Raw genomic sequence first — 16,743 nt, 5'->3', positions numbered from 1 at the left:
GTTGTTTGAGATTGTTTATCGTTAACGATTATGCGAATGATAATCGTCCCGTGTAATAAGGCCATAACTCAATAGACATGTTAATTGGTTACATTTATTTCAATGTTTATTTCATATTTTCCTCTTTTCACTTTATATGTATAACTTGTTATTCTTGTTCTACTGTTGTTTCTAAAAAAAATTCTTATTGAAAAAATTCAATAAAATATATTGAAACAGAAAACCTCTCCTGCTCTGGACAGTTCCTGACATGGACAGAGGTGGCAGCAGAGAGCACTGTGTCAGACAGGAGAGAATACACCACTTCCTGCAGGACATCCAGCAGCTGATAAGTACTGGAAGACTGGAGAGAATACACCACTTCCTGCAGGACATACAGCAGCTGATAAGTACTGGAAGACTTGAGATTTTGTAATAGAAGTAAATTACAAATCTCTAGAACTGGCTGGGACCAGTTCATTGGAAAGAAGTAAAATTCTTGGTGAACAATCCCTTTAATAACTGTCAAAATGACACTTTGGTAACGTGCAGCCTTCATGCATCATGTGTGATGTGTCCTGTTATAAGGGTGGAGTACTGTGAGCTGCCATGTTATACCCTAGGCATCACGGCTTCTGAGCAGTGTGTACCGTAGTGTGTGTACCGTAGTGTGTGTACCGTAGTGTGTGTACCATAGTGTGTGTGTACCGTAGTGTGTGTGTACCGTAGTGTGTACCGTAGTGTGTGTACTGTAGTGTGTACTGTAGTGTGTGTGTACTGTAGTGTGTAGCAGAGCTGATTTTGTCATTAGGTGGTATCCCCATCATCTGTATCTAAGCCTGTATTATTCTCAGTGATTCTAAAGGGTTAAACCTGGCCCTCTCCGCTCTGGGCGGAACAATATCCTATACTGTAATAATAGGTTTCCGCTCACACCCCGACTTATAGGCTGAAGTGGTCACTGACCAGTCTGACAAGGTAGCGTCACGTCTCAGGAGCCGCTGATGTCTGGCCGGGCAGTACTGAGGATACACAGTCATATACATGTCATATATACACCGCCATATATACACCGCCGTATCTACTGTCATATATACACCGCCGTATCTACTGTCATATATACACCGCCGTATCTACTGTCATGTACACAGTCATATACACCATCATATACACCATCATATACACAGTCATATACACCGTCATATATTTATATATATATACCGTTATACCGTCAGATATACTATCATATACACTTTCATCTACACCGTCATATATACCATTGTACAGATTACATAGACCACTATTTTCCGGCGGTGCGCCCCCCCCCCCCCCCTGTTGTCCTACCAGTGACCTGTATGGAGAGCGGTCATAGTCATGGGGTCACACATCACCCTGTATTTACTGTGGACAAAGATTACACAGGACTTTATCGCAGAGTCTGATTGTGTCAATGACAGCCAATCACAGCTCACCATGAGGGAGGAAAGCTGAGCTGTGATTGGCTGCTTTCCATATAGCACTGTCTGGGTGTATAACAATAGACAATGATATCTGCTTATCTGTAATCCTCATTCCAGACTGCTGACACTGTTATATAGAGGTCAGGACACATGGGACCTGTCATATATCTGTCTGTGCTCCCAGATGGGCTGACACTGTTATATAGAGGTCAGGACACATGGGGCCCCTCATATATCTGTCTGTGCTTCCAGACTGCTGACACTGTTATATAGAGGTCAGGACACATGGGGCCCCTCATATATCTGTCTGTGCTTCCAGACTGCTGACACTGTTATATAGAGGTCAGGACACATGGGGCCCCTCATATATCTGTCTGTGCTTCCAGACTGCTGACACTGTTATATAGAGGTCAGGACACATGGGGCCCCTCATATATCTGTCTGTGCTTCCAGACTGCTGACACTGTTATATAGAGGTCAGGACACATGGGGCCCCTCATATATCTGTCTGTGCTTCCAGACTGCTGACACTGTTATATAGAGGTCAGGAGACAGATGGGACCCCTCATATATGTCTGTGCTTCCAGATGGGCTGACACTGTTATATAGAGGTCAGGACACATGGGACCTGTCATATATCTGTCTGTGCTCCCAGATGGGCTGACACTGTTATATAGAGGTCAGGAGACACATGGGGCCTGTCATATATCTGTCTGTGCTTCCAGACTGCTGACACTGTTATATAGAGGTCAGGACACATGGTACCTGTCATATATCTGTCTGTGCTTCCAGACTGCTGACACTGTTATATAGAGGTCGGGAGACACATGGGACCTGTCATACATCTGTCTGTGCTTCCAGACTGCTGACACTGTTATATAGAGGTCAGGAGACACATGATACCTGTCATATATCTGTCTGTGCTTCCAGACTGCAGACACTGTTATATAGAGGTCAGGAGACACATGGGACCTGTCATACATCTGTCTGTGCTTCCAGACTGCTGACACTGTTATATAGAGGCCAGGAGACACCTGGGACCTGTCATATATCTGTCTGGGCTTCAAGGAAAATCTTTTATTCTCTGGTGCAAAGTGTCATCAGGGCGTTCACAGGTCCCTGATCTGCTGCAGGATGTAACATTACCTCTCTCCCCCTCCCATCCCTATCCCTGGTATAGCTGCCATTACACTCTGCATTCGAGAATTTAAAAAGCATTTTCTCTGTTCTGGAAGCGCAAACAGATATATGAGAGGTACCATGTCTCATTTACCTCACAGCATCTAACAGCGTCAGCAATTTTGGACCTGAGTTACAGATTCACTTTATAGGGGTATTTTGGTGTCAGAAAGTTATATAGATTTATAATTTACTTCTATATAAAAAAACTCCAGTCTTCCAGCACTTATCAGCTGCTGTATGTCCTGCAGGAAGTGGTGTATTCTCTCCAGTCTGACACAGTGCTCTCTGCTGCCACCTCTGTCCATGTCAGGAACTGTCCAGAGCAGCAGAAAATCTTGATAAATGAACCACAGGAGGAGGCCACGCCTCCTCCCCACCTTATTACACCCCCACAAGCTCCACCAGCCCGCCCGTCGGGCGAGCGGGGTGTACGGGGGCGTACGCCAAGGAGAAGGGGCGAACCTGCACTTTGTAAACCCCCCCCCCACACACACACACATTGTCTGGCATCAGGGCGTGCAGCACTCAGCACCTAAAATGCACCAGAATTCTACCTAATAAGTGCGGGAGAGATGTGCGGCCGAGTGTGGATTATTAACTTGTTTAAAGACAATGATCAGGCAAGACTGCTGATCCCTGGCGCCATTATACAGGGAGGTATCTGCCCAATTTGAATAGGACCTGTAGGAAGTGACTCATTTGGACAAGTCCTTCCGGATTGGCAGGTCCCTGGATGATTACAAGGGATTGTCCACTAATGAAGGATTCATCGTCTCCTATATACTCTATATGTCTATAGCAGATGTATATTCTAGTGGCTTGTATACTGCTCAGCACAGGGTCATCTTGTATACTGCTCGGCACAGGGTCCTCTTGTATACTGCTTGGCACAGGGTCCTCTTGTATACTGCTTGGCACAGGGTCCTCTTGTATACTGCTTGGCACAGGGTCCTCTTGTATACTGCTCGGCACCATTTTGTATACTGCTCGGCACAGGGTCATCTTGTATACTGCTCGGCACAGGGTCCTCTTGTATACTGCTTGGAACAGGGTCCTCTTGTATACTGCTTGGCACAGGGTCCTCTTGTATACTGCTAGGCACAGGGTCCTCTTGTATACTGCTCGGCACCATTTTGTATACTGCTCGGCACAGGGTCATCTTGTATACTGCTCGGCACAGGGTCCTCTTGTGTACTGCTCGCCACAGGGTCATCTTGTATACTGCTTGGCACAGGGTCCTCTTGTATACTGCTTGGCACAGGGTCCTCTTGTATACTGCTTGGCACAGGGTCCTCTTGTATACTGCTTGGCACAGGGTCCTCTTGTATACTGCTCGGCACCATTTTGTATACTGCTCGGCACAGGGTCATCTTGTATACTGCTCGGCACAGGGTCCTCTTGTGTACTGCTCGCCACAGGGTCATCTTGTATACTGCTTGGCACAGGGTCCTCTTGTATACTGCTTGGCACAGGGTCATCTTGTGTACTGCTCGGCACAGGGTCATCTTGTATACTGCTCGGCACAGGGTTCTCTTGTATACTGCTCGGCACAGGGTCCTCTTGTATACTGCTCGGCACAGGGTCCTCTTGTATACTGCTCGGCACAGGGTCCTCTTGTATACTGCTCGGCACAGGGTCCTCTTGTATACTGCTCGGCACAGGGTCATCTTGTATACTGCTCGGCACCATTTTGTATACTGCTCGGCACAGGGTCATCTTGTATACTGCTTGGCACAGGGTCCTCTTGTATACTGCTTGGCACAGGGTCATCTTGTATACTGCTTGGCACAGGGTCCTCTTGTATACTGCTTGGCACAGGGTCCTCTTGTATACTGCTTGGCACAGGGTCCTCTTGTATACTGCTTGGCACAGGGTCCTCTTGTATACTGCTTGGCACAGGGTCATCTTGTATACTGCTCGGTACCATCTTGTATACTGCTCGGTACCATCTTGTATAGTGCTCTGCGGTGTCATATTACACCGCTGATCTCACACTGCTGTAACTTTTACAGACATGTAGTGACATTAGTGTCCGGTCTCCTAATAATTAGAAATGTGTGCAGGAATGCTCGGCCGCCGCCATATACTGTGTGATGTTTTCTATGGGAAATGATTACACATTCCAGGGCTGAAAATCCTCCGGCACATGTTCTTGTAAGGAGAGGAACACTATATTATATATATGGAGGAGCTGTAGTGTCCTGTATATATGGAGCAGTGTCCTGTATATATGGAGGAGCTGTAGTGTCCTGTATATATGGAGCAGTGTCCTGTATATATGGAGTAGTATCCTGTATATATGGAGTAGTATCCTGTATATATGGAGTAGTATCCTGTATATATGGAGCAGTGTCCTGTATATATGGAGGAGCTGTAGTGTCCTGTATATATATATATATATATGGAGGAGCGTCCTGTATATATATGGAGGAGCGTCCTGTATATATATGGAGTAGCGTCCTGTATATATGGAGTAGTGCTCTGTATATATGGAGTAGTATCCTGTATATATGGAGTAGTATCCTGTATATATGGAGTAGTGCTCTGTATATATAGAGGAGCTGTAATAATTACGATCCCTTTCCAGAGGTTGAAAACCAGCTGAAACAGCGCCACCCCTGTCCTTAGGCTGTGTGTGGTACTGCAGCGCTGGTGCATTGAAGAGAACAGAGCTGAGCGGTAATACCGCACACAGCCTGGGGATAAAGGTGGCGCTATTTGGAAGAACATGTTTCCATGAGGCTGGAAATAACACGGATCCCTGTAATAGAATCTTAGGTTTATGGCAGCAGGGATGTCACTACAATACAGAGAGGAACAGAGATTACTGTACAAATAGAACCCGATGCTTGGGAAGGGATTCCTACAATTGTGGAATATTCCGGAGACACCATCTACTGCAACTTCACAGGTGACAGAACTGGACTCTGATCCATGAATCATCACCTGGTGTGTTGGTGCAGTGTCCTGAGGATGACTACAGCATTCATCTGTATACATGCTCCTATACCTGACTATTCATTTATATATATATATGTATGTATGTGTATATATATATATATATATATATATATATATATATATATATATATATATATAAATGTGTCTCTCAACTTTGTATGACCTGCAGGAAGTGGTGTTTTCCCTCCAGTCTTCCAGTACTTACCAGCTGCTGTATGTCCTGCAGAAAGGGGTTTATTCTCTCCAGTCTGACACAGTGCTCTCTGCTGCCACCTCTGTCCATGTCAGGAACTGTCCAGAGCAGGAGAGGTTTTCTATGGAGATTTGCTGCTCTGGACAGTTCCTGACATGGACAGAGGTGGCAGCAGAGAGCACTGTGTCAGACTGGAGAGAATAAACCCCTTTCTGCAGGACATACAGCAGCTGGTAAGTACTGGAAGACTGGAGGGAAAACACCACTTCCTGCAGGTCATACAAAGTTGAGAGACACACATATATATATATATATATGTCTCTCAACTTTGTATGACCTGCAGGAAGTGGTGTTTTCCCTCCAGTCTTCCAGTACTTACCAGCTGCTGTATGTCCTGCAGGAAGTGGTGTATTCTCTCCAGTCTGACACAGTGCTCTCTGCTGCCACCTCTGTCCATGTCAGGAACTGTCCAGAGCAGCAAATCTCCATAGAAAACCTCTCCTGCTCTGGACAGTTCCTGACATGGACAGAGGTGGCAGCAGAGAGCACTGTGTCAGACTGGAGAGAATACACCACTTCCTGCAGGACATACAGCAGCTTATAATGTGGAGTAGCACTGATTGATGGATGTTATCAGTATTGCTGTACAACTCAGCCAGAGATGGTATAGTTGTGATGCCACAGTAGAAAAGAGGTAGTTGTAACTGTGCTTGAAGAGTTGAGAGTAGAGTAGAGCAGCCTAGAGGAGAAGAGTTGGTTGAAGGAGTCCTAACCCAATGTAGCAATGTAGTCTGCCAGAACTTGGAAGAAAAATACTGTAGTTAGAAGTTACTTGTACCCATGTATAGACCCTGCTCTGACCACCTTGTACCCTATAGTGTCGAGTGACTCGTCCTAATAGGGTGATAAAAGCCCCAGTTGTGGTTATCTGGGTGAAGCTTAGGGTGTCCCAGTTACCTGCACTGCAAGATAGGATACGTAGACCTTCTTGGTAACTTTGTCCTATCCAGGCTAGTTCCTTATTGTGTCTCAGGATACTGCCCTGCACTTTTTAGAGTGGTTCACAGCGTGGTCTAGGATGTTCCTAGACTCTTCTCCCTTTGTAGTGTTTAGCACTGCATAGTAGATCTAGTAATAATACTGAAAGAACTGGTTGTCTGTCTCTAGCTGCATCTGCATACACATGTCTTAGACTAGACTGCACCAGACTGAACTGAACTGCTGTTCCGGACGAGGGCTTGGCTACAGCAGGGACATTTGCTCTGTGTGTTGAATCTGGGCAAGAACTGACGCTAACCTCCTCCCACCAAGTAACTACTTCCTACAGGAAGTAATTTACCCTGTGAGTGGTGGAAAGGAGTGCGTAAAAGAGAAAGGAAGAAAAAGATAGGCTAGAAGTAGAGAGCACCTCCTATAGGTCAGCAAGAGCACATGGTACACACAAAACAGTAACCCATTCCTAACTTCAGCTGTGCAAAACATAGGAACATACATATAAAAAATACTGACATCTAGTGGTGAAACCTTAAAGCGCACTTCATCACCACTTAATGTGAAGTAAGAAGCTTGTTTGAGAGTTGAAAAGGAGAGACACAAAACAGCCGTGGTGGGACACCGCAATAAGTACTGGAAGACTGGAGATTTTTTAATAGAAGTAAATTACAAATCTATATAACTTTCTGACACCAGTTTTTTTTCTCTCTCTGGAGTACCCCTTTAAGTAGGATAGCCCACGTGACTATTTAGCCCAGAATGAGCAGAGTTTTTCATGAAAGAAATGACCGGTTATCCTGAAACTTCCCCCGTACAAATCTTAGGGTTTCTTTTTTCAGGGTTTACCATTGAAATTACTGGATGGTTTTAAATTCAAAATGTGTGAACGAGACCTTAGTATTAGGAAGAGTCGCTGCCAAACCTCCAAGAGCAAATACACACTGAATAAATAGTTTGTTGACACAGCATCCCACATCTCTGATCTCCAATAATGTCTATACGACCCCGTCCTGTATGTATGAGCCCGTCCTGTATGTATGAGCCCGTCCTGTATGTATGAGCCCGTCCTGTATGCATGAGCCCGTCCTGTATGTATGACCCCGTCCTGTATGTATGACCCCGTCCTGTATGTCTGTATGACCCCGTCCTGTATGTCTGTATGAGCCCGTCCTGTATGCATGAGCCCGTCCTGTATGCATGAGCCCGTCCTGTATGTATGAGCCCGTCCTGTATGTCTGTATTAGCCCGTCCTGTATGTATGACCCCGTCCTGTATGTATGACCCCGTCCTGTATGTCTGTATGACCCCGTCCTGTATGTCTGTATGAGCCCGTCCTGTATGTCTGTATGAGCCCGTCCTGTATGTCTGTATTAGCCCGTCCTGTATGTCTGTATGAGCCCGTCCTGTATGTCTGTATGAGCCCGTCCTGTATGTATGAGCCCGTCCTGTATGTATGAGCCCGTCCTGTATGTATTAGCCCGTCCTGTATGTGTGTATTAGCCCGTCCTGTATGTGTGTATGAGCCCGTCCTGTATGTGTGTATTAGCCCGTCCTGTATGTGTGTATGAGCCCGTCCTGTATGTGTGTATGAGCCCGTCCTGTATGTCTGTATGAGCCTGTCCTGTATGTATGTATGAGCCCGTCCTGTATGTATGACCCCGTCCTGTATGTATGTATGACCCCGTCCTGTATGTATGACCCCGTCCTGTATGTATGACCCCGTCCTGTATGTATGACCCCGTCCTGTATGTATGTATGACCCCGTCCTGTATGTATGACCCCGTCCTGTATGTATGTATGAGCCCGTCCTGTATGTATGTATGACCCCGTCCTGTATGTATGAGCCCGTCCTGTATGTATGTATGAGCCCGTCCTGTATGTATGTATGACCCCGTCCTGTATGTATGACCCCGTCCTGTATGTCTGTATTAGCCCGTCCTGTATGTATGTATGACCCCGTCCTGTATGTATGACCCCGTCCTGTATGTATGTATGACCCCGTCCTGTATGTATGACCCCGTCCTGTATGTCTGTATTAGCCCGTCCTGTATGTATGACCCCGTCCTGTATGTATGACCCCGTCCTGTATGTATGTATGACCCCGTCCTGTATGTATGACCCCGTCCTGTATGTATGTATGACCCCGTCCTGTATGTATGACCCCGTCCTGTATGTATGACCCCGTCCTGTATGTATGTATGACCCCGTCCTGTATGTCTGTATTAGCCCGTCCTGTATGTATGACCCCGTCCTGTATGTATGACCCCGTCCTGTATGTCTGTATTAGCCCGTCCTGTATGTATGACCCCGTCCTGTATGCATGAGCCCGTCCTGTATGTATGTATGACCCCGTCCTGTATGTATGACCCCGTCCTGTATGTATGACCCCGTCCTGTATGTATGACCCCGTCCTGTATGTATGTATGACCCCGTCCTGTATGTATGTATGACCCCGTCCTGTATGTATGACCCCGTCCTGTATGTCTGTATTAGCCCGTCCTGTATGTATGACCCCGTCCTGTATGGATAAGTCTGTCCTGTATGTATGACCCCGTCCTGTATGTATGACCCCGTCCTGTATATCTGTATCACCTCTCCTGTATATATGGATGACCCTGCCCTGTGTGTATATATATATATATATATATATATATATATATATATGACCCTCTCCTGTATATCTGTATGACCCTCTCCTGTATATATGTATGAGCCCGTCCTGTATGTATCACCTCTCCTGTATATCTGTATGACCCTGTCCTGTGTGTGGATATATGACCCTCTCCTGTATATCTGTATCACCTCTCCTGTATATCTGTTTCACCCTGTCCTGTGTGTATATATGACCCTCTCCTCCTGTATATCTGTATCACCCTCTCCTGTATATCTGTATCACCCTCTCCTGTATATCTGTATCACCCTGTCCTGTGTGTGTATATATGACCCTGTCCTGTGTGTATATATGACCCTCTCCTGTATATCTGTATCACCCTCTCCTGTATATCTGCCATATGAAGCCATTTACCTTCTGTCTATCCGCAGGCTCCCTCCTCCCGCCAACATGTCCAGCAAGAAGACCAAGGCTAAGACCACCAAGAAGCGTCCCCAGAGGGCGACTTCCAATGTGTTCGCCATGTTTGACCAGTCCCAGATTCAGGAGTTTAAGGAGGCGTTCAACATGATTGACCAGAACAGGGACGGCTTCATTGATAAGGAAGATCTTCACGACATGTTGGCGTCTATGGGTATGTGAGAAGTCAGGAGGCCACGAGTGTATGGATCACTGCGCCAATGATATAAGTGTTACAGAATAGATGGGCGCAGAATATTCCCCTCTAACCATCAGGATCATGAACAGCTGGGAAATAATGTGACTATAATCCCTGGTCTCACCTATAGGGATGGATATATATATATATATATATATATATATATATATATATATATATATATACATATACATAGGGTTAGATATTAGATATATACACATACACACAGGGTTAGAGATATACACATACACTCAGGGTTAGATATATACACATACACACAGGGTTAGAGATATACACATACACTCAGGGTTAGATATATACACATACACTCAGGGTTAGATATATACACATACACACAGGGTTAGATATATACACATACACAAAGGGTTAGATATATACACATACACTCAGGGTTAGATATATACACATATACACAGGGTTAGATATATACACATACACACAGGGTTAGATATATACACATACACTCAGGGTTAGATATATACACATACACACAGGGTTAGATATATACACATACACACAGGGTTAGATATATACACATACACACAGGGTTAGATATATACACATACACACAGGGTTAGATATATACACATACACACAGGGTTAGATATATACACATACACACAGGGTTAGATATATACACATACACACAGGGTTAGATATATACACATACACACAGGGTTAGATATATACACATACACACAGGGTTAGATATATACACATACACTCAGGGTTAGATATATACACATACACTCAGGGTTAGATATATACACATACACACAGGGTTAGATATATACACATACACACAGGGTTAGATATATACACATACACACAGGGTTCGGGGGGGGGGGGGGGGGGCTCACATCACTGGACCTCCTGCCTCAGCGTTGTAATCATCTGGTTTGATTGAGGGTTTGATGACATTTTCCATTATATTTTCTAACATAGCGCCACTGTCACCTATGGGTCACACCTGGTATTGCAGTTGAGCCCTGTTCATTTAAAGGGACAGTGTCATCAGAAAAGGACCTAGAATCTCAATCAAGTTTTAATGTTTCACATTTTTCTAAGACTTTTTGGTGATTATTTATTTATTCGTTTATTTTTATTTTTCTCTCTATATTATAAAACAATCCCGGAATCCTGCAGTTAATATTCTCACCACTAGGGGACCACTAAGGGTCATGTTCCCCGGGGCGATTATCTGCCCCATCAGTCAGGCAGAATTGGGCAGATATCACCCTGTGTAATAAAGACAACGATCAGCAGAGGAGCAGATCATCGGCTGATCATCGTCTATTAGCGAGATTCTGAATCATTGGCCGTCGATGCGCACCTCCTATTACACAGAGCGTTGCACGGTCAGAGGCCGTCGATTTGTAATCTCGCTGATAGACGATGATCGGCTCCTCTGCTGATCGTTGTAGAATATACTAAGGTTATTACTTACCTGTCCAGGCTCCTGTGTCCTCCTGGCTTCTCCCCGCTGACCGCAGCCGCCCCTGACACTACTGAAGCCGTCTCTGAAGTGACTGGCCGCTCAGCCAATGACTGACTGCAGTGCTGCCCCATCTGGGCCAGTGATTGGCTGAGCGTCCTGTCACTGCAAAGACCGCTTCAGAAGTGTCAGCGGCGGCTGTGGTCAGCGGGGAGGAGACTGGGGAGCGTGGAGAGGAATTAGAGTATAACTTTATTATTTTCTATATATAGCTAGGGCTGCACAGACATCACTAAGGATATAAATATACAGCAAGGGCTGCACAGACAATACTAACAATATAAAAATACTGCAAGGGCTGCACAGACATCCCTAACGATATAAATATACAGCAAGGGCTGCACAGACCTCACTAACGATATAAATAAACAGCATGGGCTGCACAGACCTCAGTAACTATATAAATATACAGCAAGGGCTGCACAGACATCACTAACGATATAAATATACAGCATAAGCTGCACAGACCTCACTAATGATATAAATATACAGCATGGGCTGCACAGACATCACTAACGATATAAATATACATCAAGGGCTGCACAGACATTACTAACAATATAAATAGACAGTGAGGGCTGCACAGACATCACAATGTGTGTATATTTATGTATATGTGTGTGTGTGTATATATATATGTGTATATATATAATATATATATTTATATATATATATATATATATTCACACACAGCAAGGGCTGCATGGACATCACTAACAATATATATATAATATACATACAGCAAGGGCTGCATGGACATCACTAACAATATACATATTATATATATAGCAAGGGCGGAACAGACATCACTAACTTACTATATTTATATACAGTAAGGGCTGCACAGGCATCACTAACAACATATATACACAGCAAGATCTGCATGGACATCACCAATGATATATATTTACAGCAAGGACTGCACAGACATCACTAACTAATATATATATATATATATATATATATATATATACACAGTGGTGCCTTGGATTACGAGTATAATTCGTTCTGGGATGGCGCTTGTAATCCAAATCCACTCTTAAGGGCCCTATTCCACCGGACGATTATCGTTCAGATTATCGTTAAATCGTTCGAATCTAAACGGTAATCGTTCGGTTGAAATGCAGTTAACGATTAACGACCGAACGAAAAAATCGTTGATCGCTTTATAAGGGTACTATTACACCAAGCAATTTTTCGACGAGTAACGATTAACGATAAATGATCTTAAACGACCGCTAAGGCAAACGACCCGAAAAAGTTCGCCCAATTACATGGAACGAACGATCGTTATTTATGATCGTTCTTGCGGTCGTTTAGTTGTCGGTATTGCGTACATTTCAGCTGCGAATTCTTATCCCACCGAACGATGTGCGAACGATCAAACCATAAAAATAGGTCCGGATCCTATTAAACGATCAACGATTTCTCGTTAATCGTTAACAATTATGCAAACGATAATCCTCCAGAAATGCAGACAATTGGTTCCACCCCCCAAATATACTGATTATTATTCTGAATAACATGTAAAACAGATGAAACAAACATTCAGAAACAGCAGAATCTGTGATATTATAAGTTACTGTACAGGAATGGAGAGGATGGGAAACACAAGGGCGGACAGAGACTGCAGGGAGCAGGAAGGAATGAGCAGGACAGATGTGGGCACATACATGCAGCACTCTCTGTCCGGGGAGAGAGGGGTTACAGCTATGGAGAGATTACCTCCACAGTCCTGTCCCCTGATGTGAGCCCCAGCCTGAAGTGGATCTGCTATGATTGGAAGGTGAGAGAGACTTCCTGAGTCAGAGTACAGGGCTGTAGACCCCGCTATGCAGACCATGCCCCTCCCCCACTCCCCCTCCCACGCAGTACAGTGAGCTCTTACACCAAAGCTATGCTCTTATACCAAGTTACTCTTAAACCAAGATACCACTGTACATATATATATATATATATATATTACCACATCAAGGGCTGCACAGGCATCAGTAACAGCCATAACACATACACCTACATATACAGAGAACAAGGCCAGAAGCAGACAGCGCCATGCAGTGTGTAGTGGCCAAGCTGGGTTACTGCAGCTCCTATTCCCTTCAATGGGAGCTGAGCTGCAGTACCCCACATGGCCACTATGCAATGAAGATTGGTGACATTATAACTGATGGTCGGTGTATTACAGACCCCCTTCTGTCTACAGCCCAAATACTGAGATGACAAAGGATGATGATAACAATGGTGGAGATGCTAGAGCTTTGTTAGTGATATCATTGTCTGGGTTTTGTAGGTAAGAACCCCTCCGATGAATACCTGGAAGGCATGATGAGTGAAGCCCCCGGCCCCATCAACTTCACCATGTTCCTGACTATGTTTGGAGAGAAACTCAATGGTACCGACCCCGAGGATGTGATCAGGAACGCGTTTGCCTGTTTTGATGAGGAGGGCACAGGTATACACACATATATATATAAATACAGTCGTGTGTTCCTCTTTCCTATGATATAATCTGTAGAGATCGTATAGCTATGATGCAGCTAGAAGACTCCTCTTGGTTCAGCACCACAACTCCCAGCATGAGCGGATGAAACAGCTGAGGAGCCACATGTGGAGCTGCTGCCCTATAGTCCCCTCCATCTTTTGTATTCCTAGTTTGTAAAACTTTCTTTAGTTTACCCATCTCCCCCAGTTTATGACATGTGTTACTATGGAGGGAGATCGGCCCCTAGCAGATTCATTCAGCCATCAGAGCCCACACACGTGTACGCTCAGCTCTGGTGAGCATGCATCTGTTATACATAGGGAGAGGGGAGTGGGAACAGCAGACCCTGGCAGCAGCCTCCCTTCATGACTTTGGTATTGTAGAGTATGGTCCGCAAGAACACGCCCCACACTACCAAAATGTCTTAACCCTTCCCCCCCCCCCTTTCCCACTGCCTCCCCCCTCAGCCATAACCCCCCCCCCACACACACACACACACACACACACACAAGACACAGAGTCGCGTCATTGTGGCTAAATATGGCCACAGCAGCCAAATTTATTAAGTATAAACATACAAAAAGATTTGGCAAAACATTTTATCACACCGAAAACATCTTAGCAAAAACTTCCTATGAATAGCCGTAGAGGAGGTCCTTGTAGTTCCCCAAAAAGATCTGACGCCAACTTTGATGAACTAATTCTTTGTCATTAATTTGCCTCCAGCCGCCCAGCCCGGAGACCCCATTTAACCATGTATGGCTCCCAAGCCAACCTCTGCTCTCTGGTGAAACACCTTCAGCGAGAGCCCTTAAAGCGCCAGACCCCCCAAAATTTCTTAATCATCATTGAGGAGGAGGGTCATACCCCACAATGATCCCCCCCCATCCCCCCATCAATTTTGCCTCAAACTACAAGGAGCTCCCCCTCCCACCTGCGAGTAGGCCTTGAATACCTCAAGCCTGCGAGTAACCCCCCCCACCCGCAAAGCCCTCTCAACTCCGTCCTGCAAAGCCAAGGCCCACAGATCGATGCCCACAGCATTTAGATGCACCCCGTCCCTTAACCAGAAAGCCTCCTGACCGCCCTCCAGATCTACATGCCGCACAGCCACGCCCCCATTGCGCACTACAAACCCGGAAATCGCCCTGTTAACTTTTATCCTCGCTTTATTTAGCTTCTCAACCGATCTGGCTGTGCGCCAACTCGCCCGAGGAACAATCTCCGACCATACCACCACCGTCCCCGGATACTCAGTCCACAGCCGGAACAGGTCATTCCGGATATCCCGGATTAATTCTCGCATGGGGCGAACCCCCAAATCGTTCCCCCCCCACATGCAACACCAATACCTCCGGGGGGCGGTCCAACCCCAAAAAACAACGAACAGCAGCACTCTACTCCAAACTAGACCACTGATATCTAGCCATCTGACCACCGCCATTTCCCGTGGAAAGCCAAGCTGCCTCCCGTTGGGGCGCAGATCTGCCCGTTGAGCTCCTCGAGCCATGTAAGAGTGCCCAAATATCCACACAAGGTACGGTGTTCTACCTGCAACACCAAAACAGCAAGCACACAACTAGAACCTATACCAACCTCAAACCCCGGAACCCCGACTCCCCCTAACAACTCCTCGTACTTAACACAATGGGGGCGAATATACCCCTTATACCGGTTAGAGTCCCACCGACCAATCCTTTTCACCACCTCAGCCCCCAAGCCCCAACTCGCCGCCTCAGTCGCCGCCCCTATCCGGAATGAGTGTGGAGCGAAGCAAGACGGGTCCAGCCCCAAAACCAACCCGCCGAAAAATAGCTGTGAACTGGTATCGGGACAAGTATGTCCCATCCGCATGGCACAGCAGCGGGATGGCACCCGAAGGCCGCACCCGCGAGTACGATTCCAAGCACCGCACCAGACACACCCCAGAACCAGACAGCTGCCCCAACACTACCCGCCGACCGGCCTCCACCTGATCCGTCTTAGACTTCCTAATCCAGAACTCAACCCGCCCCGGATAAAGCTGCACATCCGCCAGCAACAATCCCCCTAACTTAGAACCACTAGGAGCAACAAGCTCCCCTATCCTCAATGCGCCAAAGAAGGCAAGCACAAATGCCACCCTAAACAAAAGCCGCCTCAAATGGAGAACGACAAATGCCAACAACCGCCTCCCCCAACCGTTCCAACAGCTGAAACCCCACCGGCCGACGGGTATTCCTGGTGGACCTACCCCTTCTAAACCCCCTCACCGCCTGGGCCACCACAAAATCCTTAGTAATATCGGGCAGCCGACGAGCATTCACATATGCTACCGACCACCCCTTCACAGACATATCCCCCAACCAGCACAATAAAAGAAGTACGCTACCCTCCCCCGATGAAGCTCCCCCACAACACTCACACCATTCCTCCCACAGTTGCCAAGCAGACTCGTAGGAGGCCCACGTACCAGTAGCCAGGGAAGCCCGAATCAACTGCCCTGCCGCTCGCAGCCCAGCTCCCAGAGGTGCTCCGGACACTTCAAACCATCGATCTCTGCATCGGGTGCCAGCTCCCGATCGAACTGCGAGAGAGAGAATCCGCAATTGAGTTAAGACTTCCCGGCACATGGACAGCCACCACCCACGCATTCAACTTCCAACATTCTAACACCAAACAACGCAGCAGCCTCACGACCGGCGGAGAAGAGGCCGACAGGTGATTCA

At 46.2% G+C, this 16,743-nt stretch overlaps 2 protein-coding genes across 3 annotated transcripts in view; one reads left to right on the top strand and one right to left on the bottom strand.

The window, feature by feature from the left end:
- Positions 1-16,743, bottom strand: part of LOC138772521 (phosphatidate phosphatase LPIN3-like) — a 123,093-nt gene that overhangs the window by 77,005 nt on the left and 29,345 nt on the right. The gene's annotated exons all lie outside the window — the stretch shown is intronic.
- MYL9 (myosin light chain 9) overlaps positions 1-16,743 on the top strand; it is a 36,482-nt gene that overhangs the window by 16,175 nt on the left and 3,564 nt on the right. For both annotated transcript variants that reach the window (XM_069952982.1, XM_069952980.1), the window contains exons 2-3: positions 9,811-10,013; positions 13,844-14,005. In XM_069952982.1, the coding sequence (XP_069809083.1) occupies positions 9,830-10,013; positions 13,844-14,005 (346 nt within the window). In that variant the 5' untranslated portion in view covers positions 9,811-9,829. The remainder of the gene's footprint in view (positions 1-9,810; positions 10,014-13,843; positions 14,006-16,743) is intronic.

The sequence above is a fragment of the Dendropsophus ebraccatus genome, chromosome 14, assembly GCF_027789765.1.
Source record: "Dendropsophus ebraccatus isolate aDenEbr1 chromosome 14, aDenEbr1.pat, whole genome shotgun sequence".
Classification (NCBI taxonomy): Eukaryota; Metazoa; Chordata; class Amphibia; order Anura; family Hylidae; genus Dendropsophus; species Dendropsophus ebraccatus.
The sequence above is the reverse complement of the archived record's forward strand: the minus strand, read 5'-3'. Positions and strand labels throughout refer to the sequence as shown.